The sequence below is a fragment of the Thalassophryne amazonica genome, chromosome 8 (assembly GCF_902500255.1).
Source record: "Thalassophryne amazonica chromosome 8, fThaAma1.1, whole genome shotgun sequence".
In the NCBI taxonomy this organism is placed as follows: Eukaryota; Metazoa; Chordata; class Actinopteri; order Batrachoidiformes; family Batrachoididae; genus Thalassophryne; species Thalassophryne amazonica.
Window position 1 is genome coordinate 19,408,381 of NC_047110.1, and position 25,567 is coordinate 19,433,947.

The 25,567-nt window shown below is 43.3% G+C and overlaps 1 protein-coding gene across 2 annotated transcripts in view; it reads right to left on the reverse strand.

Annotated features, from left to right (window-relative positions):
• LOC117515323 (patatin-like phospholipase domain-containing protein 2) overlaps positions 1–15,241 on the reverse strand; it is a 42,766-nt gene extending 27,525 nt beyond the window's left edge. For both annotated transcript variants that reach the window (XM_034175824.1, XM_034175823.1), the window contains exon 1: positions 15,037–15,241. In XM_034175824.1, the coding sequence (XP_034031715.1) occupies positions 15,037–15,226 (190 nt within the window). In that variant the 5' untranslated portion in view covers positions 15,227–15,241. The remainder of the gene's footprint in view (positions 1–15,036) is intronic.
• Between the last annotated feature and the right edge of the window lie 10,326 nt (positions 15,242–25,567).

The window sequence follows — 25,567 nt, forward strand, 5'->3', positions numbered from 1 at the left end:
TTAACCGACATCATTGTGTAAAGGATCTTAACGCATGGGCTCAGGAACACTTCAGAAAACCACTGTCAGTTAACACATCTACAAGTGCAACTTAAAACTCTACCATACAAAGCGAAAGCCATAACATCCAGATACGCTGCCGCCTTCTCTGGGCCCAAGCTCATTTGAAATGGACAGACGCAAAGTCGAAAAGTGCGCTGTGGTCTGATGAGTCCACATTTCAAATTGTTTTTGGAAATCATGGACGTCATGTCCTCCGGACAAAAGAGGGAAAAGATCATCCAGATTGTTACCAGCGCAAAGTTCAAAAGCCAGCATCTGTGATGGTATGGGGGTGTGTTAGTGCCCATGACATGGACAACTTACACATCTGTGATGGCTCCATCAATGCTGAAAGGTACATCCAGGTTTTGGAGCAACACAAGCTGCCATCCAAGCAACGACTTTTTCAGGGACGTCCCTGCTTATTTCAGCAAGACAATGCCAAGCCACATTCTGCACGTGTTACAACAGCGTGGCTTCGTAGTAAAAGAGTGCGGGTACTAGACTGGCCTGCCTGCAGTCCAGACCTGTCGCCCATTGAAAATGTGTGGCACATTTGAATCACAAAATACGACAACTGAGACCCTGGACTGTTGAACAACTGAAGTTGTATATCAAGCAAGAAGGGGAAAGAATTCCACCTACAAAGCTTCAACAATTTGTGTCCTCAGTTCCCAAACGCATATTGAGTGTTGTTAGAAGGAAAGGTGATATAACACAGCGGTAAACATACCACTGTCCCAGCTTTTTTGAAGTGTCTTGCAGGCATCCATTTCAAAATGAGCAAACATTTGTACAAAACAATAAAGTTTATCAGTTTGAACATTAAATATCTTGTCTTTGTGGTGTAATCATTTGAATATAGGTTGAAGAGGATTTGCAAATCATTGTATGAGGTCTATTAGAAAAGTATCCGACCTTATTATTTTTTTCAAAAACCATATGGAAGGACTGTTACTACAGCTTTAAGGACGCTCGGCGCAGCACTGCGTGCCACCTTCGAGAGCCACAAACCACCGGATCATTTCTAAACGGATGGCTCTGTGGATCCGAGACCGTCGTGTGCACTTTCTCTGGTTATCACAAGAGCTGGACATCAGCCATTTTCCGGCAGATTTCACTTTTAACAAGAGATTTTGTCATGGAAAGCCGAGCGGAGGCTTCGCGCGTCACGACCGATTTGCTGATGGAGCGAGACAAAGGAACACCTCCGTTTTGGTCTCACGGGACGGCTTTGAGATGGCGTTCAGACAGCTGTCGGTGGTTTTTCCATCGAGTGATTATCCGAGAAATTGTGGATGTGCCTGGACATGCCAGAACATGTCCCGTGAGGCTTCATCACGGCGTTGCTGTGCGCCATGCGGCACCGCTGCGACGCGCGGAATTCCTCTGCATGTCTGTCTCAATGGGCCGAAAAAGTGCTGATGTCCACGTCTTTTCACAATTCCTGTGCTAGTCAGACGACGTCCCGGATAAAACACAGCATCCAGTTTGGAAATGAACGGCACATTCCACTGTTACAGGGGTTTTTGTCATGGAAAGAGGAGTGGAGGCTTTGCGTGTCGCGGCGATGCCGCTTGGCACACAGCAATGCCGTGATGAAGACTCACGGGACATGTTCTGGCATGTCCAGGCACATCCACAATTTCTCGGATAATCACTCGATGGAAAAACCACCGACAGCTGTCTGAACGCCATCTCAAAGCCGTCCTGTGAGACCACGGCGCGCAGCGCGGCACGCAGCGCGGCACGCAGCGCGGCACGCAGCGCGGCACGCAGCGCGGCACGCAGCGCGGCACGCAGCGCGGCACACAGCGCGGCGCGCCGAGCATCCTTAAAGCCATCCTTAAAGCTGTAGTAACAGTCCTTATTCTCTGTGAAGCCCGTAAAATTTTCACCGAAAGCCAGATAAATTTTTCGAATGGTTTCCAGCTGCCAGTCTCTAACAGTTTCTGAAGAAATTCTGATGGAAAAAAAAATCATTCCGCCATTTCCTGACAATGAAAATCCGCCGAGGGGGTGGACCCCTCCTCACTCAAAGCCTGCTCACAGGCGAATGACGCAACCGACAGGCGTGGAAAAACTCATGCATGCGCACGAGGGTTCAAGCTTGTCTGACGCAATCACACGTGATTCAAATCCATATGGTTTTTGAAAAAAATAATAAGGTCGGATACTTTTCTAATAGACCTCGTATTCTGTTTTTATTTACATTTTACACAACGTCCCAACTTCATTGGAATCAGGGTTCTACATTTTGTTCTTGTTTTGTTCATGGGTATCTTGGCAGGCTGGTGGCTGGTTGCGGTGTGTTCTGCTGGTGGAATATACAGAGACATCACGCACCATTCTCGGTGGCCAGAACACATTGTGATTGTTTGCCGGTGTCTTGGACTGACATCAATGCAGCATGCAAAGAGCTGAATGAATTTTATTTATTTATTTTTTTGGCCAGTATGTGAACAATGTTATGTGTCAGAGTTTGTGTGCAGCAAAATGTGACTTGCATACTACAAGTGAATCAGAAGAAGGGATCACAGCAAGACATGATTTCAAAGGGCACATCTGGATTTGAGGAAATTCTTGTTTACAATGAGAAACAACACCGAGTGTGATCAGTTTTAGACAAACACTGGAGAAATTATGAAAGTAAATAAAATATTGACAGCAGTATACTGCTACTTGAGGAATGAGTTATCTTCCATGTACTGGTATTTTACAGTATATCTGGATAAAGAGGTACCTTGGACCTGCACCCACTAATTTGTCTTAACTGGCTGATTTTCTGACATCTGCCATAAGTGCAGCTCATAACAGAATATTGACAGTGGAATCGTTCAAATGGTGAAGCAAGCACCAAGTTCAGCAGAAATACTCCTTAGACATGACTCTTTTGAAAAACCCACTGGCCACTTGAATTTTCAATAGGCAGCCAGCTAGGGGTCAAAAATTAAAAATACTCCAATAATATTGAAAACTCTACCACATTATTTGCAATGATTTGCATACTTATTTTTTTTTTTAACCAAAATTAGAGCAACTTTAACTTCTGACCCTTAAACTGAAATTGACCTTTGTCACCATTCTTGCTGTTATTATCCCATAACTCCAGAACATTCAGTCGTAGGTAGTCCAAACTATACCTTTTTGGAATCCTTATGATCATACAAATAATGTGATATAGTGTTCAATATGATTGGAGCATTTTTAATTTTTGACCCCTGTGTAAATCCTCAATTGACCCCTTCCTGGCTGCCTATTGAAAATTCAAGTGGCCAATGGTTTGTTTTTTTTTCAAAAGAGTAATGTCTAAGGAGTATTTCTGCTGAATTTGGTGCTTACTTCACCATTTGAACAATTGTTTCAGTCAGATAATCATCCGCCTTTATTTATTTGTCTGTTATAAGGATTATGTCAAAACTACTACACAGATTTTGACTAAATTTTCACCAGAGATAGATATTAGGCCACGGAAGAACCCATTACATTATTGAGGTGATCTGAATCTGAATTCTTGATCAAGTTTCACTTTATATACAGTGGAGCAAAAAAGTATTTATTCAGTCCCTGATTGTGCAAGTTCTCCTACTTAGAAAGATGAGAGAGGTCTGTAATTTTCATCATAGGTACACTTCAACGGTGAGAGACAAAATGAGAAATAAAATCCAGGAACTCACACTGTAGGATTTTTAAAGAATGTATTTGTAAATTATGGTGGAAATTAAGTATTTGGTCAATAACAAAAGTTCATCTCAATACTTTGTAACATATCCTTTGTTGGCAATGACAGAGGTCAAATGTTTCCTGTAAGTCTTCACACACTGTAGCTGGTATTTTAGCCCATTCTTCCATACAGATTTCCTGTAGAGCAGTGATGTTTTGGGGCTGTCGCTGGGCAACACAGACTTTCAACTCCCTCAACGAATTTTCTATGGGGGTGAGGTCTGGAGACTGGCTAGGCCACTCCAGGACCTTGAAATGCTTTTCACGGAGCCACTCCTTCGTTGCCCAAGTGGTGTTTGGGATCATTGTCATGCTGGAACACCCAGCCATGTTGCATCTTCAAAGCTCTCACTGATGGAAGGAGGTTTTGGCTTAAAATCTCACGATACATGGCCCCGTTCATTGTTCCCTTAACACGGATCAGTCATCCTGTCCCCTTTGCAGAAAAACAGCCCCAAAGCATGATGTTTCCACCCCCATGCTTCACAGTAGATATGGTGTAGATATGTTCTTGGGATGCAACTCAGCATTCTTCTTCCTCCAAACATGACGAGTTGAGTTTTTACGAAAATGTTCTATTTTGGTTTCATCTGAGCACATAATATTCTCCCAATCCTCTTCTGGATCATCAATATGCTCTCTGGCAAACTTCAGACAGGCCTGGACATGTACTGGTTTAAGCAGGGGGACATGCCTGGCACTGCAGGATTTGAGTCCCTCTCTGCGTAGTATGTAGCCTTTGTTACTTTAGTCCCAGCTCTCTGCAGGTCATTCATCAGGTCCCTCCGTGTAGTTCTGGGATTTTTGTTCACCGTTCTCATGATCATTTTGACCCCACGGGATGACATCTTGCGTGGAGCCCCAGATCGAGGGAGATTATCAATGGTCTTGTATGTCATCCATTTTCTTACAATTGCTCCCACAGTTGATTGATTCACACCAACCTGCTTGAGTATTCTAGACTCACTCTTCCCAACCTGGTGCACATCTACAATGTTCTTCCTGGTGTCCTTTGACAAGCTCTTTGGTCATGGCCATGGTTGAGTTTGGAGTCTGACTGTTTGAGGCTGTGGATAGGTGTCTTTTATACAGATAAGTTAGTTCCAACAGATGCCATTAATACAGGTAACAGGTGGAGGACAGAAGAGCTTCCTAAAGAAGAAGTTACAGGTCTGTGAAAAACAGAAATCTTGCTTGTTTGTGGGTGACCAAATACTTATTTTCCACTATAATTTACAAATAAATTCTTTAAAAATCCTACAATGTGATTTTCTGGATTTTTTCCTCATTTTGTCTCTCACAGTTGAAGTGTACATATGTTGAAAATTACAGACCTCTCTCATCTTTCTAAGTAGGAGAACTTGCACAATCAAGGACTGACTAAATACTTTTTTACCCCACTGTAAACTTTGAAGGATTACATCAAAACTACATCACAGATTGCCACCACATTTGCACCACAGATAGGTATTAGAGCATGGAAGACCCCACTGAATTTTGGAGGTGATCTGGAGAACGTCAGAAATCTCTGATTGCTCTTGTTTCTTGATGCACTTGCAGTGCACAGTCCTTACTTACATTCTGCTGTCTGTGTTATGTTACCGCCAGCTATCAACTGCACATGTAACTTCACAAATCACCCATAAAACTGTCGCCACACTGCAAAAAGGGGTGTCTAAAAACAAGATAAAAATACTAAATCTGAGGGAAATTATCTTGCTGCATGGACAGATAATCTCAGTCTTCAATTAAGATTGTTAAATCCAGAAATAAGCATGCTGAACACTTAAAAACAAGAAAGTAACACTTAAAAAAGATAAATTATCTAACACTTCTGTATATTTAAAAAACCCTTTAGATTTAATGTAGTATAATGTAATCCCTTACTGACCCCTACTTGGCCAAAACTGTCACCCTGGGATGGCCACCGTACATTTTTACCTCCGCCAAGGAGGTTATGTTTTTGGTCATGTTTGTTTGTTTGTCTGTCTGTTTGTCAGCAGGATAACTCAAAACGTTTTGAAGGGATTTTGATTAAATTTTGTGGAGTGGTTGGAAATGACAAGAGGAACAAGTGATTAAATTTTAGTGGTGATCCAGATCACGATCTGGATCCAGGAATTTTTTAAAGGATTCTTCACCATTGCGGAATAGGGGGAATTTGTGACATTCTAGTTTCTAACTCCACAAAAACAAGGCAGAAAGTCTTGAAGAAAATTAGGGTGTAACATAGTCAAATGTTCTATCAAACAACAAAGTTTGGTGATGATCGGATCCGGATTCCGGATCTGGTGATCCAGAATATGCAAAAATATAGGGAAAATAGAAAATGTGTCAGTGTGAGGTGACAAATGAAGCTAGAGATGCACAACTAACACCACATTGTAGCTGAATCTGTACTGATTCAGTAAGGTGTCATCAGATTTGATGTAGCTTCAAATGTTATGGAGCTAGATCCAGAAGAAAACCGTCATTACCAAAAAATCATTTTTATACAATAACTTTTGAACTAATAAAGACATAAAAGTGATTCCAAGTTCTTGTGGTATGTTTTCATGGTCAAGGATGTCAAATATAAAGGAAAGAAAAGTGTATGTTGGTTGTAACACTGAATTGTTGAATAGATCACTGTGCCAAGGAGGGAATCTCTTTAGGGTCAGTGACCCTATGGCCTTGTTTAGAGAAGTGTTTCATAAATGTTAAAAAATTCATATATTTGCAGTTTAGTTGAATAATAAATTGAATTTTGTCTCTTATTTGTTTTTGTCTATAAGCACATGCAATATCAATATCAGTGCTCAGATGACAGTAGCTTCTGGGAAAGGTGCAAGTTGCAATAAGCTGTGATACCAAGCACTAAGGATACATGCTATCCAGTCACAGCAGATGAAACTTTTTTTTTACTACTGAGCAAACATCATTGTTAGACTTTTTTATGTTCAATGATTCCACGGCGTGTAGATGTTATGGCGTCAGTGACCCCATGACCTTGGCGGAGGTTTGCACTCTGAGTGCTTCTAGTTTTTAATAGGACATGGCATTGAACTATATTCCTGACATGAACACTCCCTTTTCACTATCATACAGAGACAAATATGCACAGATACACGTCATTACACAGTTTTAAACAGTGAATGTAAACACAATACACATTTGGTGATGTGAACCTCATCACCATAAAAATCTCTAATACGGTATCATAAATACACATTCATCAATATGAATTATGTCTGTCCACTAAAATTTCCTTTGAAACTTTTGATTTGTAAGTTAAAAAAGAAACAGTGCCTGTAGCGCCTTTGATTTCAGCAACAGCTGCGGCTCTCCTTTGAACGTCATGCCAGACCACCTTCAAGATTTTAGCAATTTTAATTTTGTTTGAGTTTGCGTAAATGATTATATCTCATAAAACATCACTCAGAACAGTATCTGTTTTTGCGCAATGAGTGGATTAGTGGTTAGCACTGTTGCCTCACAGCAAGAAGGTCATGTGATCGATTTTCACCTGTGGCCTTTCTGTGTGGAGTTTGTATGTTCTCCCGTGTTTGCGTGGGCTATTTCCAGGTGCTCTGGCTTCCTCCCACATCCAAAGAAAACTTGAAATTGTCCGTAGGTGTGTGTGCAGGTGTGACCGTGTTTGTTTGTTTATATGTGGCCCTGTGACAGACTGGTGTCCTGTCCAGGGTGAACTCTGCCTCATGCTCTATGACTGCTGGGATAAGCTCCAGCACACACACATACCCCATAATAACAGTGTGAAAAAGTTTTTTTTGGAGTTTTTTGCAAATGTATTAAAAAAGAAATCACATCGACAGAAGTTGTTATGTTTTAACTAAAGAAGGTTTAACCCACAATGCAGGCAGCAATGAGGAAAACCGTAGGTGCAAACACACAGGTGATCTATTCTCTCACAAAGAACCGAATATCCAAACAAGGGCAACAAACAAGGCCTGGCAAAGTGTCCAAATTAAACACACAAGCAAAGTCAAACAGAGTCATTGGGAAATGAGTCAGTGCTCAAGGGATCACACACAGGCACAGAAAAGTAACAGGTAAATTCAGAATACTCATACAGGGCAAACTAACATACAGGGCAAACTAACAGGGACAGAGGTGTGGCTTGAATGCAAAATGAAATGATGAGTAAATGAAAGACAGCTGTATGGTGTCAGCTTTTATGTATTATTTATATTTGTGAAAGGTCAAAAGACAACAAGAAGGTGGCATAAAACTAAAAGCTGTTGTGTGTTGGGGGGTGTGGCTGGACATTTTGGTGTTCTTTTCTTTTCTTTGCTCTCCAGGTGGTATGAAAACTGATTTGTCTGTGCAGGGGGTGCTGGCGGAGGAGTCCTTCGCCCTCATCAACATGATGTGCAGCACCTGTGGATGGTGCTCACGTGCAACCTTAAAGACTTTCAGCTGAAGCAGATAATGAGATGGTGTTCTGCATTTAGGTCATGTGTGATTCAAGCAGAATTGCCGGGAACTCGACCTTGTGTTCGTTTGTGAGACACTGAGGACCGCGCCTGGGTTTGACACATCGTGCCTGTGAAGGAGGACGGGTGAGGGACACATGCTGTCAGCACACATCAGAGGTGATTGATTATCTGAATAATTGTTAACAGTAACTTGGTATTTTGTTACACAGTATATTTGAACTTTGATGAGAGTTGTGCAGCTCGCTTCTCACTGCCATGGCGTGCGGACTGATGATCCTCCACCTGTTGTGAGAAGCTGCTCATTTACATAAAGCTTGAATTCGGACCTGAATGTGTTGCTGATAGTGTGTGCCTTTTGAAGGATATTAGTTGTAGCTGCTGACTTACCTCACCTTTTCTATCCTTCGCAGAGTCAGTTTGTCGTGTCCACCTGGGTGGTGTTTGGCGGTGAACGTGGGTCCAGAAGCGCCGGGCTTCGATCCTTTTGGGCGCTGGAGAGCGTGCCGTCCTTCACTCCGCCAGACCGACGCAGTTTTTGTTTGTACACTTTATTATGCACCAAAGGGGGAAAATAAATTGTTTTGTTATTGGAACCGCTTTCTGGTTGTTTTAGCGCTGGGTTCCGTCAGACACAGGTCCGCTCCTCAACCCGCGTCGACACATAACAAAAAGCATCAGAAAGTGAGTAAAGGATAAAACAATAATTAAACCTCATGAAAGGTGACAGAAACCACAGAAAGAAAAATATGGATCCAAGGACACAAAAGGAAAAACAATCATGGGAAAGTGCAAACAGCGTAACATAAGGGAATACTAACAAGATTAACATCTTAAAGAAACTAACACATAAAAAGAGGTGATCAAATAATCATAAAACAGCGTGAACGAGCGAACACTGAAAACATCGACCTGAATTGAGGGACACATGGTCAGGCAGGTGTGAGCGTTCCCACTGCGACAGTTTCGTGCACGAGCACGAACACAGTGCGAGCAGCTGGAACGTGTGGAACCACATCGCTCTGCTGATGTGGAATATGTCCAATATTTAATCCCTTTTATTGAGTGGACAAGTCAAGTATGATCCCTTTGTGCATCTGTATATGACCCATTGTCACAGACGTACAGTCATGAAATGACATGAATCAAGCGGTGCGCTCTCATTATGTCCAGTAGGGTATATAAATAATTACTACAATCACTGGACACTGATAGATGAGATATTGATGTATAATTAGAGAAATTCACTGGGTTGATATTATTAATAAATAAAACGGGATCCAGTACAGAACCCTGCAGTTAAATAACCCTGGTTAAATAAAAATAAATGCCACTAGCAGGATTCAAACCTGTATTCCCAGCTGTCAGTGAGTCTCTGGCCAACGATCAGCTGAGAGGTGGCTCGCTGTGCTGTGTGCGCTTTGGCTGGCCGCTCCCCATCTCTACATACATATTGGCATGTCATGCAAGTGTGCTCCCCTCTCAGCACACCACATGTGTTGCGGGGGGGGGGGGGGGCACACATGCACACCATGTGTTGCGGGGGTCTGCTCACTATTTTTGTGCTCACAGCGCTAATGGCCCCACATTTTCTAAGTGTCCAGCAAGCAGTGTTGGATTTTTGTGTGTCTCACCTGGAATTTGGCCAACACCTGCCGCAAGAGTGATCAAATGGGCTCTCACAGAGCACTCTCTGTCTTACACTCTTTCTCTGGTGTACACGAATAGTAGTAGCAACAGGTATATGAAGCGTTAGAGGCAGCTCAGATTTTCACAACTAGCATGCAATTCCTCCTTCAAGATTAGGAGCTAAAGACCAGTTACTGACAGACAACGCTATCCTGGAGGATTGCAAAAAAAAAGGAAGAGGAACCTCAGCATGGCTTGGATTGACTACAAAAAGGCATTTGACAGTGTACCACACTCCTGGATCATGAGGTGCTTAGAACTCTACAACATCAATGAGGAAATAAGATCTTTCCTGAGAGCACAAATGAACAAGTGGAACACCACCATCACCCTCAATCACACAGAGGGACAAATAATCCCAGACGTAAGAGTTCAGAGAGGGATATTTTAGGGAGACAGACTCTCACCACTTTTATTCTGCTTAATCATAGACCCGCTCAGCAAAACCCCTGAAGGAGCATGACATCGGGTATGAATTAAGGAGAAACAAAGGAAAGAAAAAACACAAACTTGTGAACCATCTGCTGTTCATGGACGATTTGAAAATCTATGCCAGCACAAAAAAAGGGACTCAGTCAGTCAGCTCGTGGAAACTGTCCATAAGTTCTCAAAAGACATTGGTATGGAATTTGGACTGGATAAATGCTCAAAATGCACAATGAGAAAAGGTAAAAAGACAAAAACCGAAAAGAATACAATTGGATGAAGGGAGCTACATTGAAGATCTGGCTGTAGACTCCACATACAAATACTTGGGAATTGAACAAAGTAATACAATTGAGCACAAGAAAATGAGAACAAAACAACACAAGAATACCTAAACCGCTTAAAAAAGATCTGCAAAATACAGTTGACACCAAAAAACAAGATCACAGCCATAAACCAGTTTGCAATACCAGTGGTGACCTATGGGTTTGGCATAGTTGACTGGCCACAGTGTGAGCTTAATAAGTTGGACACAAAAACCAGGAAGATGCTCACCCTCCACAAAGTCACATACAGAAATCAGTGCATGGACAGAATATATCTCCCTCGCAGAGAAGGTGGTCTGGGTCTCACTGAAATCAACCAGGCCTATAGAACATCGATAATAAGTATTGGACAGTACTTAAAGAGCTCTGAAGAAGAAATCATAAAAAAGGTCGCACAACACCACGAGGCCTTAACCGAATGGATCTCAATCACTAAACTGGCAAAAAACTTTGGCGGAGAACTTCTACAAGAGAGAAAAGGCAACAGTCTCATGCCTGCAACAAAACTTGCAAGACAAACCAGAGAACAATACAGCAAAAGAGAAGGAAAACATTGAGTGGACAGATGGAAACAACAGAAAAGACCCGGACGTTTCCAACAAGAACTTGAAAAGGAATACATCGACAAAGTTGAATCAATGCAGTGGCTAAAAAATGGAGAACTTGGTTTTGATGGAGAAAGAATTCTGATTGGAGCACAAGATCAGGGACTTCTAACAAATGACTTCAAAAAAATGGCAGGGATCTCACAAAACGATAAATGCCAATTCTGTCATACCGCTGTTGAGAGTGTAAACCATCTAACTTCAGCATGCCAGATCCTCATGGCAGATGGACATTATACATCCAGACACAACAAGATCTGTCAATATCTCCACTGGAGGATATGCAAGGAACTGGAGATGGAAGTCAAGGAACATGTCTGTGAGCACGAGCCAGCACCGGAAAAGTAACTATCTTCTACGACAAAGAGATCCCAGCAGGAAGACACATCGAAGGAGGTGCAATCAAACCTGATATTGTCATCTGGAACAAGCAAGAGAAAAAAGCCAAAATCATCGATGTGACAGTCCCCAATGACTATGGCCTGAATCGAGCGGAATGGGGAAAGATCTCGAAATACCAAGACCTGAAAAATGACCTACGAACTACATGGTCATTGAAAGACATCAATATCATCCCAGTTGTGGTGGGAGCAACAGGCCTAATGAAGAAGAACCTGAAGGAATATCTTGAGGCAATCCCCGGTCACCCAAGTGCACATGAGGTGCAGGTGTCTGCAATTAAGGGAACGATCACCATCTTGAAGAGAGCCCTCGGATACAATGCCAGCTCTGGTTAGGATAACTATAGAGCCTAGGATGCAACTGTACACCCCAGGTTTGGGGCCCATTGCATTCTATTAAAAAGACATCAAAGGTAAATGAAAAAAACAAAGACAAAGAAACAATGTGGAACTCAGAAATGCAAACTGGCAATGGAGGAAAATTTTTTCCTTACATTGTTGAATTTTTCTTTACAAGGTCTGTTAGAAAAGTATCCGACCTTTTTTTTTTTCAAAAACTATATGGATTTGAATCATGTGCGCTTGCATCAGACAAGCTTGAACCTTCGTGCGCATGCGTAAGTTTTTTCACGCCTGTCGGTTGCGTCATTCGCCTGTGGGCAGGCTTTGAGTGAGCACTGGTCCACCCCCCCTTGTCAGATTTTTGTTGTTTAGGAATGGCGGAGCGACTGCCGCTTTGTTGCATGAAAATTTTTTCACAAACTCTGCCAAACAGCCAGATGGAAACCATTTGGAAGATTCAGATGGCTTTCGGTGAAGAGTCTATCGGTATCACACGGATTAAGGACTATTAAAACTGGATTAAAAATGGCCCACAGTGGCGGAGGGCGCACCGCGCCCCGAGCGGCCATCGACAGGCTGGAACGAGCAGATCACTTCCAAATTTAAGGCTCTGTTGATGCAGGACGTCGTGTGACTAGCAGAGAAGTTTCAGAAGAGGTCGGGATCAGCACTTTATTGGCACATTCCACTGTTAAAGGAGATTTTGCAATGAAAGACGTGTGGACGGATTCGCGCATCGGGACGCAGCCGCTCATGGCGCGGGACAAACAACACCTCCATGTTGGAAGTCTCACAGGACAAGTTGGAACATGCCAGCTGTTAAAACAATTTCTCGGATACTCACTCGACTGAAAAGCCACCGAAAGCCGTCTGAATCTTATGAATGGTTTCCAACACGGACTGTGACCAGAAAATTCTCATCACATGTTGCTGTCGGAGTCAGGACTGATGGGATTATGAACTGAACTTGATTTCATCCACAGCTTCAGGATGTTAAGGGCATGGCCAGATATTTACATAGAGCTATGCCACATAGAGTGACTGCCACCTGCACAGACTTGTGAGTGATGTCAAAGCTGCATGAATTCCGATATGGCCATTCAGGCTGAGGTTGCATTGCAAAAACAAAACAAAAAACACATCATTTGAATGTACTTTTATTTGTCTTTTTTTCAGCTCCACTGCTTTGGTGTACACCCATGTTTCAGCAGCCAATTGTTCTGATTAGTTCAGGGACAAATGGAAAATATGCAGTACGTTAGGTCCTGAGTACTACAAACCCCTGGCAAAAATTATGGAATCACCGGCCTCGGAGGATGTTCATTCAGTTGTTTAATTTTGTAGAAAAAAAGCAGATCACAGACATGACACAAAACTAAAGTCATTTCAAATGGCAACTTTCTGGCTTTAAGAAACACTATAAGAAATCAAGAAAAAACGATTGTGGCAGTTAGTCATGGTTACTTTTTTAGACCAAGCAGAGGGAAAAAATATGGAGTCACTCAATTCTGAGGAAAAATTATGGAATCACCCTGTAAATTTTCATCCCTAAAACTAACAAATGCATCAAATCAGATCTGCTCGTTAGTTTGCATCTAAAAAGGAGTGATCACACCTTGGAGAGCTGTTGCACCAAGTGGACTGACATGAATCATGGTTCCAACACGAGAGGTGTCAATTGAAACAAAGGAGAGGATTATCAAACTCTTAAAAGAGGGCAAATCATCACACAATGTTGCAAAAGATGTTGGTTGTTCACAGTCAGCTGTGTCTAAACTCTGGACCAAATACAAACAACACAGGAAGGTTGTTAAAGGCAAACATACTGGTAGACCAAGGAAGACATCAAAGCGTCAAGACAGAAAACTTAAAGCAACATGTCTCAAAAATCGAAAATCCTCAACAAAACAAATGAGCAACCGAATGGGAGGAAACTGGGGTCAACGTCTGTGACCGAAACTGTAAGAAACCGCCTAAGGAAAATGGATTTACATACAGAAAAGCTAAACAAAAGCCATCATTAACACCTAAACAGAAAAAACAAGGTTACAGTGGGCTAAGGAAAAGCAATCGTGGACTGTGGATGACTGGATGAAAGTCATTATGCAGTGATGAATCTCGAATCTGCATTGGGCAAGGTGATGATGCTGGAACTTTTGTTTGGTGCTGTTACCAGTGAGATTTATAAAGATGACTGCCTGAAGAGAACATGTAAATTTCCACAGTCATGATGATATGGGGCTGCATGTCAGGTAAAGGCACTGGGGAGATGGCTTGCATTACATCATCAATAAATGCTCAAGTTTACGTGATATTTTGGACACTTTTCTTATCCCATCAATTGAAAGGATGTTTGGGGATGATGAAATCATTTTTCAAGATGATAATGCATCTTGCCATAGAGCAAAAACTGTGAAAACATTCCTTGCAAAAAGACACAGGGTCAATGTCATGGCCTGCAAATAGTCCGGATCTTGGTGGAAGTTGAGGAAAATGGTCCATGACAAGGCTCCAACCTGCAAAGCTGATCTGGCAACAGCAATCAGAGAAAGTTGGAGCCAGATTGATGAAGAGTACTGTTTGTCACTCATTAAGTCCATGCGTCAGAGACTGCAAGCTGTTATAAAAGCCAGAGTTGGTGCAACAAAATACTAGTGACGTGTTGGATCATTCTTTTGTTTTTCATGATTCCATAATTTTTTCCTCAGAATTGAGTGATTCCATATTTTTTTCCCTCTGCTTGGTCTAAAAAAGTAACCGTTACTGACTGCCACAATTTTTTTTCCTGATTTCTTATAGTGTTTCTTAAAGCCAGAAAGTTGCCATTTGAAATGACTTTAGTTTTGTGTCATGTCTGTGATCTGCTTTTTTTCTACAAAATTAAACAACTGAATGAACATCCAACGAGGCCGGTGATTCCATAATTTTTGCCAGGGGTTGTAGAACTGAGAAACACAAGTGTGGAGAAGCAAAATTGCAGAAACAGTGCTATTGCCCAGTTACTTATGGACCTGACTGTATGTACAATTAGCTTTGTTTGGCTCACCAATTGGAATCCCAGTAGTCAGAGCTGCAGCCACCAGACAACCAGATGAAGCACCGCAGATTTTTGAAGCACCATGAAGCAGCTGTGGGGCGTGCTGTAGGATACAGCTCAACACCCCCATGTGGTAAATACATCGAAACCCGCAGCCAGCAAAAGAGATGTTCCATTCCTCGTCCCAGATAAACATCATCGGTGATACCGAAACCAACATGAGTGTCAAGGACTCTGAGAAAGAAGAGAGCTGCTGTCTTATCTCTGCAGCCACAGATAATGACACTGATACAGCTCGACATTACGCAACTCACTAGATATGCTTCCTAACAGGGCACAGGCCGGATCATTAGCTGTTTTTCAGCTGTTCCAAGTCATGTGATACTACTAATAATATACTTACATGACCAAGTGTACACTGCAGACTACAGCAACATGAGTGCAGTAAACAGCCACAAATATAGTACCCATCATCGTGCAAAGCTGAAATTATGCAAACATACGATGAACTTTGAAAATTCTATGCACCTAATTCTGCTGTGATCTAGAATTTTTGATGTGTTATATTCTCCTCCAATTTAAAAAAAAAAGGGAAAACATACTATGGGACCTTGAAAAAAAAAAATTCACAGGTATGATTTCCTTCATACATTATTGTACAATTTCTTTCAAATGACACAATGATTGTTTCCCAGTTGATCATAATTAAAAATCGATTCTTATTTCCTATGAATGTGACATGCTATAAATGAATTATTTTTTATATATTTAAACTGAAACAACATAGAGAGCAGCAGAGTGAGCATTGCACATCGACATGACTTTAGTCTTAGGTTGAAAATCCATCAGTTAGTTGATCCACTACTAGTGCAGTGTTACTAATGTAATCTTTGCGACTGTGGTCCCAGCTCTCTTCACGTCATTGACTAGGTCCTCCTATATAGTTCTGGGCTTTCTCAGAATCATCCTTACCCCACGAGGTGAGATCTTGCATGGAGCCCCACACAGAGGAAGACTGACAGTCACCTTGTGTTTCGTCCATTTTCTAATAATTTCATTAGCAGTTGTTGTCTTCTCACCAAGCTGCTTGCCTGTTGTCCTGTCGTCCATCCCAGCCTTGTGCATGTCTACAATTTTGTCCTTCATGTCCTTAGACAGCTCTTGGTCTTGGCCATGGTGAACAGGTTGGAGTGTGATTGATTGTGGTGAATAGGTGTCTTTTATACAGGTGAGTATAAACAGATGCAATTTAATACAGGTAAAGAGTGAAGAATAAGAGGGCTTCTTAAAGAAAAACTAACAGGTCTGTGAGAGCCAGAATTCTTGCTGCTTGGTAGGTGATTCTGTTATGTGTCGGACGCAGCCCGGAGAACCGACCAGCATTTGAAGGACCCAGTATAAAATAAGCAGAGCACGGTACAAAGGATAACAGAGTTTAATGAACATAACAGTGCTGTGAAAAATATAAACAAATAAGTGCGCGGTCTGGCGTGGCGGATTTGCGGTGTGCTCCCAGCAGCACAAAACGGTCCAGAGCCAGAACCAGTTCGGACCCAAGGACCCCGCCGACACCCCCCAGGTGGCCGCGACAAACCGAGTCTGTGAAAGAAGGAATCCTTATGTGAGTCCACACTCAACACACAGAGAGACCACTCAAAGGTGTACAAACAGCAAACACTTCCTGGCTTAATTGCAAATCAGCTTCCCACCCTGCAGGCATAGAACACCCTGTTCACAAAACTCCACTGCAGTGGAAGCTGATTTAAACGACCAACATACAGCTCAATATAATAAAGGTGTGAGGGACACCACATTTACTGACTGTATAAATGTTAGTCACAAAATCTAACGTACCTCAGGAAGTGTGCTGACGAGCGTGAGACCTCACCCCCTCCTCTTTCACAGACCATGCATCAAACCTGGACGTTCTCTGCATCCACTGATGATGAGATGGCTCTTGAGACGACGATCTCACCCGTCTGGTCACAAGGTCGAGTCTCTGGCAAATACACACTGTGTACTCCAGTCTTAAATGCCACCATGTTCCAATCCATGTAGATGCACCACAGCTGTGAGTCCTGACGAGCCGCACGTGATCAGGGTGAGGTCCTGATAAACTCAGCTACACAGCCACTCAGTCCCAAATGCAAGCCACCTGGAAGGAAAAACAAAAGACAGAAACAAAAAGGCAGCCAGGCCCCCCAGCCATACAACAGTACCCCACCCTCACGGGAAGCCTCCTGGCGACCACACAAACCTGGCCCAGGAGAAACACCCCCCTCCAGGGACCATGGCTGGAAACCGTATCCGCATTCATCTTCCAACAGAATCTTCATCTAACAGAACGGTAGATGTCTTCTCCTCTGGCTGCATCTTTGCACTTGTTTCTATCAGTCAATTAGCACAGGTGTGGCCAGGAGTTCTTGAACCTGTGCGGTCAGCCTTTGTCCAACCATGTTCACAGTTTGATTAGTCATAAAACAAAAAAGACAAACACAAACAACCAAAACACCCCCCCCTCCCCAGAGGCCCGTTCCATCAAACCCCGGGAAGGGGAGAAAAGAAAAACAACCCAAACTTAAGCTAACAAATAAAAACACTAACACCCCCCCCCCCCCAACGACATGTAGGGACCAACACCCCCCAGAGGACATCCCGCCAGCTCCAGGAGTAATAACCACAGCCGAGGTCCCTCTGGGATCCAACGTCACCCACGGGGACACCCAGCGCTTCCCAGAGGACCATTCCATCAACCCAGGAGACGCCTCCCCTCATGACCAACGGACCCAGCCCCGGCCGTCTATGGCTAGATGGACCCACAGCCCTTTCCACCCCAGAGGACACCACAGTCAAACCCTGAGGGCGGAAACTGGGGGGAAAAACAAAAGGAGAGAAAAAAAAAAACATACAAACAAAACAACCCCAACCCCACCCCCTTGGTGCAGTGGAAACTGGAAGCACGTCCAGTGTCACCAACCGTGACTATACCCCAGAAGCCAACCGGGAGGAGTGGAACAGCGGTTATGGCAGACGGCACAAAACGGCGCCACTCCTCCGACTTCTAAACCAGCCACCAGCTGCGGGTATATCCCACTGCCCCAAACCTCAGCCACGCCGATGGCAGACGGCTCAAAGGCGTGCTGAAGCCGGAGGTGGAACAGGGAAACAACAAACAAAAACACCCCTTCCCCCAGGTGCAGAGGTTACCTGGGAAACGCCCAGCATAACCAAACTGCACCACTCCAGCAACGCCGACACTACGGCTCACACGGCTGGAGCCAGAGGAGAAGAGAGGGAACAAAAAGAAAAAACCCCAAACCCCCCCCCCTCCCCTCCCGGGTGCAGAGGTTACCTGGGAAACGCCCAGCATAACCAAACTGCACCACTCCAGCAACGCCGACTCTACGGCTCACCCGGCTGGAGTCAGAGGAGAAGAGAGGGCATAACAAAAAACAAAACAAAAAAAAAAAAGAAAAAAGAAAAAACAATCCAATTACCCCCCCATGACCCCCCAGGGGACCGTCCCATCAAACCCTGGGAGGTGAAACTGAAAGAAATAAAAAGAAAGACTAACAGACTAACATAAAGTTGCTTGGGTCCTTTTTCTTTTTTTCCAGACAGAACTGCAGGGTCACGACCCCAGACACTAAATAGTGTACAAATAAAAACCCCACACAAAAACCAACTCAAAAATCACCCACACAAAATGAACACACACAAAACTAATAAGTGATTTATACCGTCAAGCTCAAACAAATGGAACACACCTGTTCCAACTTAAGAGCTTGACGGTAATGTGACTCAGTCACCAAAAGAGGGAGCCAAAGTGCTAAAAATGAAAACCCCCTTTGGTACTGAGGAAAACAAACTCATGCTGCCTTTCTGTGCGCAGCTCTGTGTAACACACAACCAAAAATGTGATTTAACTAAATAACACCGGAGCTGACACAACAGACGCAGTAGTTATCTTCATCCGGGGAAACGGGGCTACAACTGTCACACGGGAAGCACAGCGACCCGTGCCACAGAGCTCCGCCGTGCGCGTGCACCCATTACAGACACACTCTTGCAGCTCCCGTTTAAACCTCTTATCCGGTCGGAGCGTGACGCGAAGCCGTCGCCAGTCACACTCCACCACGACCCTCGGATAAGGCACAAACACAGGAACACGGCTGCATGAGCGCTCAATCAGTATTCAGTAATGGGTTCTCCAACGCGCACCATCCGGGCGGAGAGCACCCGCAACTGATCCGGATAACTTCTGAACGTCTGCTGCCGCCTTCCCGGCGCGTTACCGTCTCTGCTACCGCTGGGTCCGCGATATTTGGCCAGAGACTACTGTTATGTGTCGGACGCAGCCCGGAGAACCGACCAACGTTTGAAGGACCCAGTATAAAATAAGCAGAGCACGGTACAAAGGATAACAGAGTTTAATGAACATAACAGTGCTGTGAAAAATATAAACAAATAAGTGCGCGGTCGGGCGTGGCGGATTTGCGGTGTGCTCCCAGCAGCACAAAACGGTCCGGAGCCAGAACCAGTTCGGACCCAAGGACCCCGCCGACACCCCCCAGGTGGCCGCGACAAACCGAGTCTGTGAAAGAAGGAATCCTTATGTGAGTCCACACTCAACACACAGAGAGACCACTCAAAGGTGTACAAACAGCAAACACTTCCTGGCTTAATTGCAAATCAGCTTCCCACCCTGCAGGCATAGAACACCCTGTTCACAAAACTCCACTGCAGTGGAAGCTGATTTAAACGACCAACATACAGCTCAATATAATAAAGGTGTGAGGGACACCACATTTACTGACTGTATAAATGTTAGTCACAAAATCTAACGTACCTCAGGAAGTGTGCTGACGAGCGTGAGACCTCACCCCCTCCTCTTTCACAGACCATGCATCAAACCTGGACGTTCTCTGCATCCACTGATGATGAGATGGCTCTTGAGACGACGATCTCACCCGTCTGGTCACAAGGTCGAGTCTCTGGCAAATACACACTGTGTACTCCAGTCTTAAATGCCACCATGTTCCAATCCATGTAGATGCACCACAGCTGTGATTCCTGATGAGCCGCAGGTTATCAGGGTGAGGTCCTGATAAACTCAGCTACACAGCCACTCAGTCCCAAATGCAAGCCACCTGGAAGGAAAAACAAAAGACAGAAACAAAAAGGCAGCCAGGCCCCCCAGCCATACAACAGATTCTATTGCATGAATTCTTATTTCATGCAATAAAATGCAAATTAATTATTTAAAAAACATATAATGTGATTTTCTGATTTTTTTTTTTTTTTTTTTATTCTGTCTCTCACAGTTGAAGTGTACCTATGATAAAAATTACAGACCTCTCCATTCTTTGTAGGCGAGAAAACTTGCAAAATTGACAGTGGACCAGATACTTATTTGCCTCACTTTATATGTGTGTATGTGTCTGTCTAAACCAGCAGGTTGTCTCCAAGTATATCCATACAATGAGTCCCTTGAAGTTGGCCACTTGCTGACGTTTGAAGATAATGGAGATGATGAAGATGATGACTGCACTCAAATCTCTCATGCAGAGATTTGCAACAAAGCCAAGAATAATGACTTAGAGGCAGCCTGCTGGTCACAGATTCACTACACATACCAAAACAAGCATCTGCACAAAGACTATGCTGTGGGAGACACTTTTGGAGTAAAGATACAACAGGCACATATAGAACAAACACTGATGTCAAGCTTCCACCTGGCAAAGTTTTAAGCAAAGACTCACCCAAATCAGAGTGATATCAGTTATTTTGTGCCTCTGGTATACTCAAGACATGATACACAGCAGCAGACCTCATAAACGTGTCAACTGTGCGTTTCCCAGATCTGAATGTAGATCGCAAGACACTGAGTGAGAGAGACATTGGCTGTCCAGGCAAGTAGAGATAATGGCAGATGGACAGCTGCATTAGGTGGAGCTCTCCGTTTCTGCAAAACAAACTGTCAGTAAAACAGATGCAGGTTTAGAACTATACAACTATACTGATTCCTTTGGAAGACTCCCTCAGGAAAATGGAGGTGTTCAACCATGTGCCATACTACTGGCGGGGCATGTGGAAACAGATTGTAAGACATAAGTTACATTATTGTGATTGCATTTGAATAACTGTGTCAGGGTCTGAGATTTTGCCATGTTGTCTGTTTTGTTTTTTGGTCTGTTTTGTTATTTTCTTTCATTGGTTTTCTGTGTGTTTATTTTCCTGCTGGGTTTTTCTGCTTGGATCTGTTTGTCTCTATCTCTCTTATCTGTCCCTGGGTACTTGGTGGTGGGCGTTTCTGTCTCTGGCCACTCCCTTGTTCTGGTGCTTTCCAAGCACACCTGTTCCTAATTTGCACCTCATCACTTGGGTTATATACGAGGGCTGTCCGTAAAGTATAGGTCCTTTTTATTTTTTTCAAAAACTATATGGATTTCATTCATATGTTTTTACGTCAGACATGCTTGCACCCTCGTGCGCATGCGTGAGTTTTTCCATGCCTGTCGGTGACGTCATTCGCCTGTGAGCACTCCTTGTGGGAGGAGTCGTCCAGCCCCTCGTCGGAATTCCTTTGTCTGAGAAGTTGCTGAGAGACTGGCGCTTTGTTTGATCAAAATTTTTTCTAAACCTGTGAGACACATCGAAGTGGACATGGTTCGAAAAATTAAGCTGGTTTTCAGTGAAAATTTTAACAGCTGATGAGAGATTTTGAGGTGATTCTGTCGCTTTAAGGACTTTTCACGGTGCGAGACGTCGCGCTGCGCTCTCAGGCAGCGTCATCAGCCTGTTTCAAGCTTAAAACCTCCACATTTCAGGCTCTATTGATCCAGGACGTCGTGAGAGAACAGAGAAGTTTCAGAAGAAGTCGGTTTCAGCATTTTATCCGGATATTCCACTGTTAAAGGAGATTTTTTTAATGAAAGACGTGCGGACGGGTCCGCGCGTCGGGACGCAGCCGACGCGGTGCGGCGGCACAGGAAAAACACCTCCGTGTTGATAACCATTTGTAAAATCCAGGCGGCTTTTGATGGCTTTCAACAAGTGAGTAACTGAGAAATTGTTTAACAGCTTGGGCATGTTCCAACTTGCCCGTTAAGGTTTCCAAGGGAGGTGTTTATCCTGTGGCGGAGCGTCGCGGCGGCTGCGTCCCGACGCGCGGACCCGTCCGCACGTCTTTCATTAAAAAAATCTCCTTTAACAGTGGAATATCCGGATAAAATGCTGAAACCGACTTCTTCTGAAACTTCTCTGTTCTCTCACGACGTCCTGGATCAATAAAGCCTGAAATGTGGAGGTTTTAAGCTTGAAACAGGCTGATGACACCGCCTGAGAGCGCAGCGCGACGTCTCGCACCGTGAAAAGTCCTTAAAGCGACAGAATCACCTCAAAATCTCTCATCAGCTGTTAAAATTTTCACTGAAGACCAGCTTAATTTTTCGAACCATGTCCACTTCGATGTGGGTTTAGAAAAAATTTTGATCAAACAAAGCGCCAGTCTCTCAGCAACTTCTCAGACAAAGGAATTCCGACGAGGGGCTGGACGACTCCTCCCACAAGGAGTGCTCACAGGCGAATGACGTCACCGACAGGCGTGGAAAAACTCACGCATGCGCAGGAGGGTTCAAGCATGTCTGACGTAAAAACATATGAATGAAATCCATATAGTTTTAGAAAAAAATTTAAAGGACCTATACTTTACGGACAGCCCTCGTATAAAGGGATATAAAAACGTTTTGAGCCTCAAACAGAAAAAGCAAGTTATTTGGATTTATAATGTTTTATTTTTCAACGTAGTCCCATTCCAACTCTATACACTTGTTCCATCTAGTTTGCGTCATTGATACCCGATTGGTAGAAATCAACATCTTGGTCCCATAACCATCCCTCCGCTGCAGCAGTCAGCTCATCGTCATCCTCAAATCTCTGGCCCTGAAGGTATTTTTTCACCCTGGGAAAGAGGTGGAAGTCGCTAGGGGTGAAGTCTTGAGAATAGGGTGGGTGAGGAAGAAGTTCATAGCCACACTCGTGCGCAGCTTCCGTGGCAACCCGGCTGGCATGGAGTCGTGCATTGTCCTGGTCAAGCAGAATGTCACAACTGACACTGCAGGGTATGTCTCTTCCACACAGTGTTATGACTCAACAGTTGAAGAGAGCAGTATGAGCCTACATGAAATAAGTAGCTAAATATCGAAGCATGTCACACTTTGCCGACCCGCGACAAGTCATCCACTCCAGTAATCATTGTTTGCTTTGCAAACAGAAGGCACAAGGTTGAACTACTTAAACAGGGAAGGAAGTTGAAAGGCACAAACGTTTATATCAACAAACATCTTACTAAAAATAACGCGGGCATTGCCAGGAAAGCAAGGCCGCTTAAAAATGGGCAAACTAAATTCAGTCTGGGTCACAAACTGTAAGGTTTTTATCAAATCGTAAGATGTACCTGAAAATGCCAGAGGACTGTACATTAGGAACATGACTCAGAACACTTTGAATAAGGATGTTTTTTTTTCATTTGTTAAGGAACTAATTTTGAGAGACTCTACACAATGTTTAGGTTTACTCCAGGAAGTTAGTTTTGCTATATTGCATTTCTTGGTCTGTGGACTATGTTTCAAATCAAATCAAAATCAAAATCAATTTTATTTATATAGCGCCAAATCACAACAACAGTTGCCCTAAGGCGCTTTATATTGCAAGGCAAAAGCCATACAATAATTACAGAAAAACCCCAACGATCAAAACGACCCCCTATGAGCAAGCACTTGGCGACAGTGGGAAGGAAAAACTCCCTTTTAACAGGAAGAAATCTCCAGCAGAACCAGGCTCAGGGAGGGGCAGTCTTCTGCTGGGACTGGCTGGGGCTGAGGGGAGAGAATCAGGAAAAAGACATGCTGTGGAAGAGAGCAGAGCTTCAGAGTTTCATTAAATATGACAACTGAGTTATCACAACTTACTCCTGCACAGGAGTTCAATTTAAAAATTTTTGAAGACACCAAATATAGATTTCATAATATCAAAAATAATATTGATCCTGATTGTTTTTTCATGAAAATATTACTCATAACTGTAAATACTTTACTGATGAACAATTGAAGGATTATTCTTTGACAAATGGGATTTTCTCCATATACATTTTAATAGAAGAAGTCTTGTCATGAATTTTTCAAAAATTCAGGACTGCTTAAATATATCTAATAAACTTTTTTTCTATGATTGCTATTCCTGAGACTTGGTTGCGAGAGGAGCTGGTTGACTCTGTCCAGCTTGAGGAATATGATTTTTTTTTTTTTTTTTTGCCACAAATAGGATGAAAAAATGGAGTGGTGGCGTGGCAGTTTATGTATGTTCAAATTATCAAAGTGAAATTATACAAAACATGTCATTTTCTTTGGAAAATATTATGGAATGTATCACAGTGAAAATTAAATGTGAAAAATCAAAAAAACATAATTATAAGCTGTGTTTATAGAGCCCAGAGGTCAAATATAGGTATTTTCGTGGATAAATTGACTGAAATGTACAACACAATTAATAATAACAAGCTTTTATTTGTCTGTGGAGACTTTAATATAGATTTCCTAAATCCTCATGTTCAGTTACAAATAACAGAATTCATAAATTCTGTGTTTTGCATGGGATTGTACCCAGTGATCACACATCCAACTAGGATAACTACAAATTCATCGACACTTACTGACAATATATTTACAAATGCTACTGTAGAGAACATAACAGGTGGACTACTCATTAGTGATATCAGTGATCATTTGCCAGTTTTCGTAGCTTTCAAATCATAAGTTGATAAAAATGAGCAAAAGGAAACTGCAAATCTCAAAAGAAAAATTACTGAATGTTGGGAAGGTGTCGTGACACGGACCCACAACAGGGGGCGTTAATGAATGGACAATGGATAAGCCAAAAGGTAACAATTTAATGTTGTGAATCACACAACGAGATACAGACAACGACAGAGAATGTGGATCGTCAATCATACACGAGGTGACGTGTGGGCAGGCTCGAAGATAGAAGACGTCTGGCAAGAGAAGAGCCGGATCCCACACAGTTTCCACCTCCAACGGATCTGAAGAACACTGGAGCCGCCAAGCCCTGCGCCCCAGGTGGCCACTGTCTTCAGCAGTCAGACCCGGTACAGCTGGCAGAAACAGAAACAGTTAATGGTGGGTGTGTGAATACACACCCAGCAATCTTACAGTGCTTAATTCCTCCAGGAGGGAAAACCTCCACCTCCAGATATAGAATCATCCGTGCAGCTCCTGTCAGTCACTTCCCTGGAAGGAGTGAGAGGCGAAGACGTCGCGCTCACACTATCCGCCAATCCAGCTTCAGACTGTATCCACAGGAAAACGGCTGCACACAGAACAATATTCAGTCTCAGAAAACCACAGCAGAGAAGGTTACCTGAATGGCAGCTGATTTCTCGGCGGGGAGGTGGAGTTGCAGTCCGGCTTTTATGGAGGATGTAGTTGATGAGTGACAGCTGGTGTTGATGATGTGTGACAGC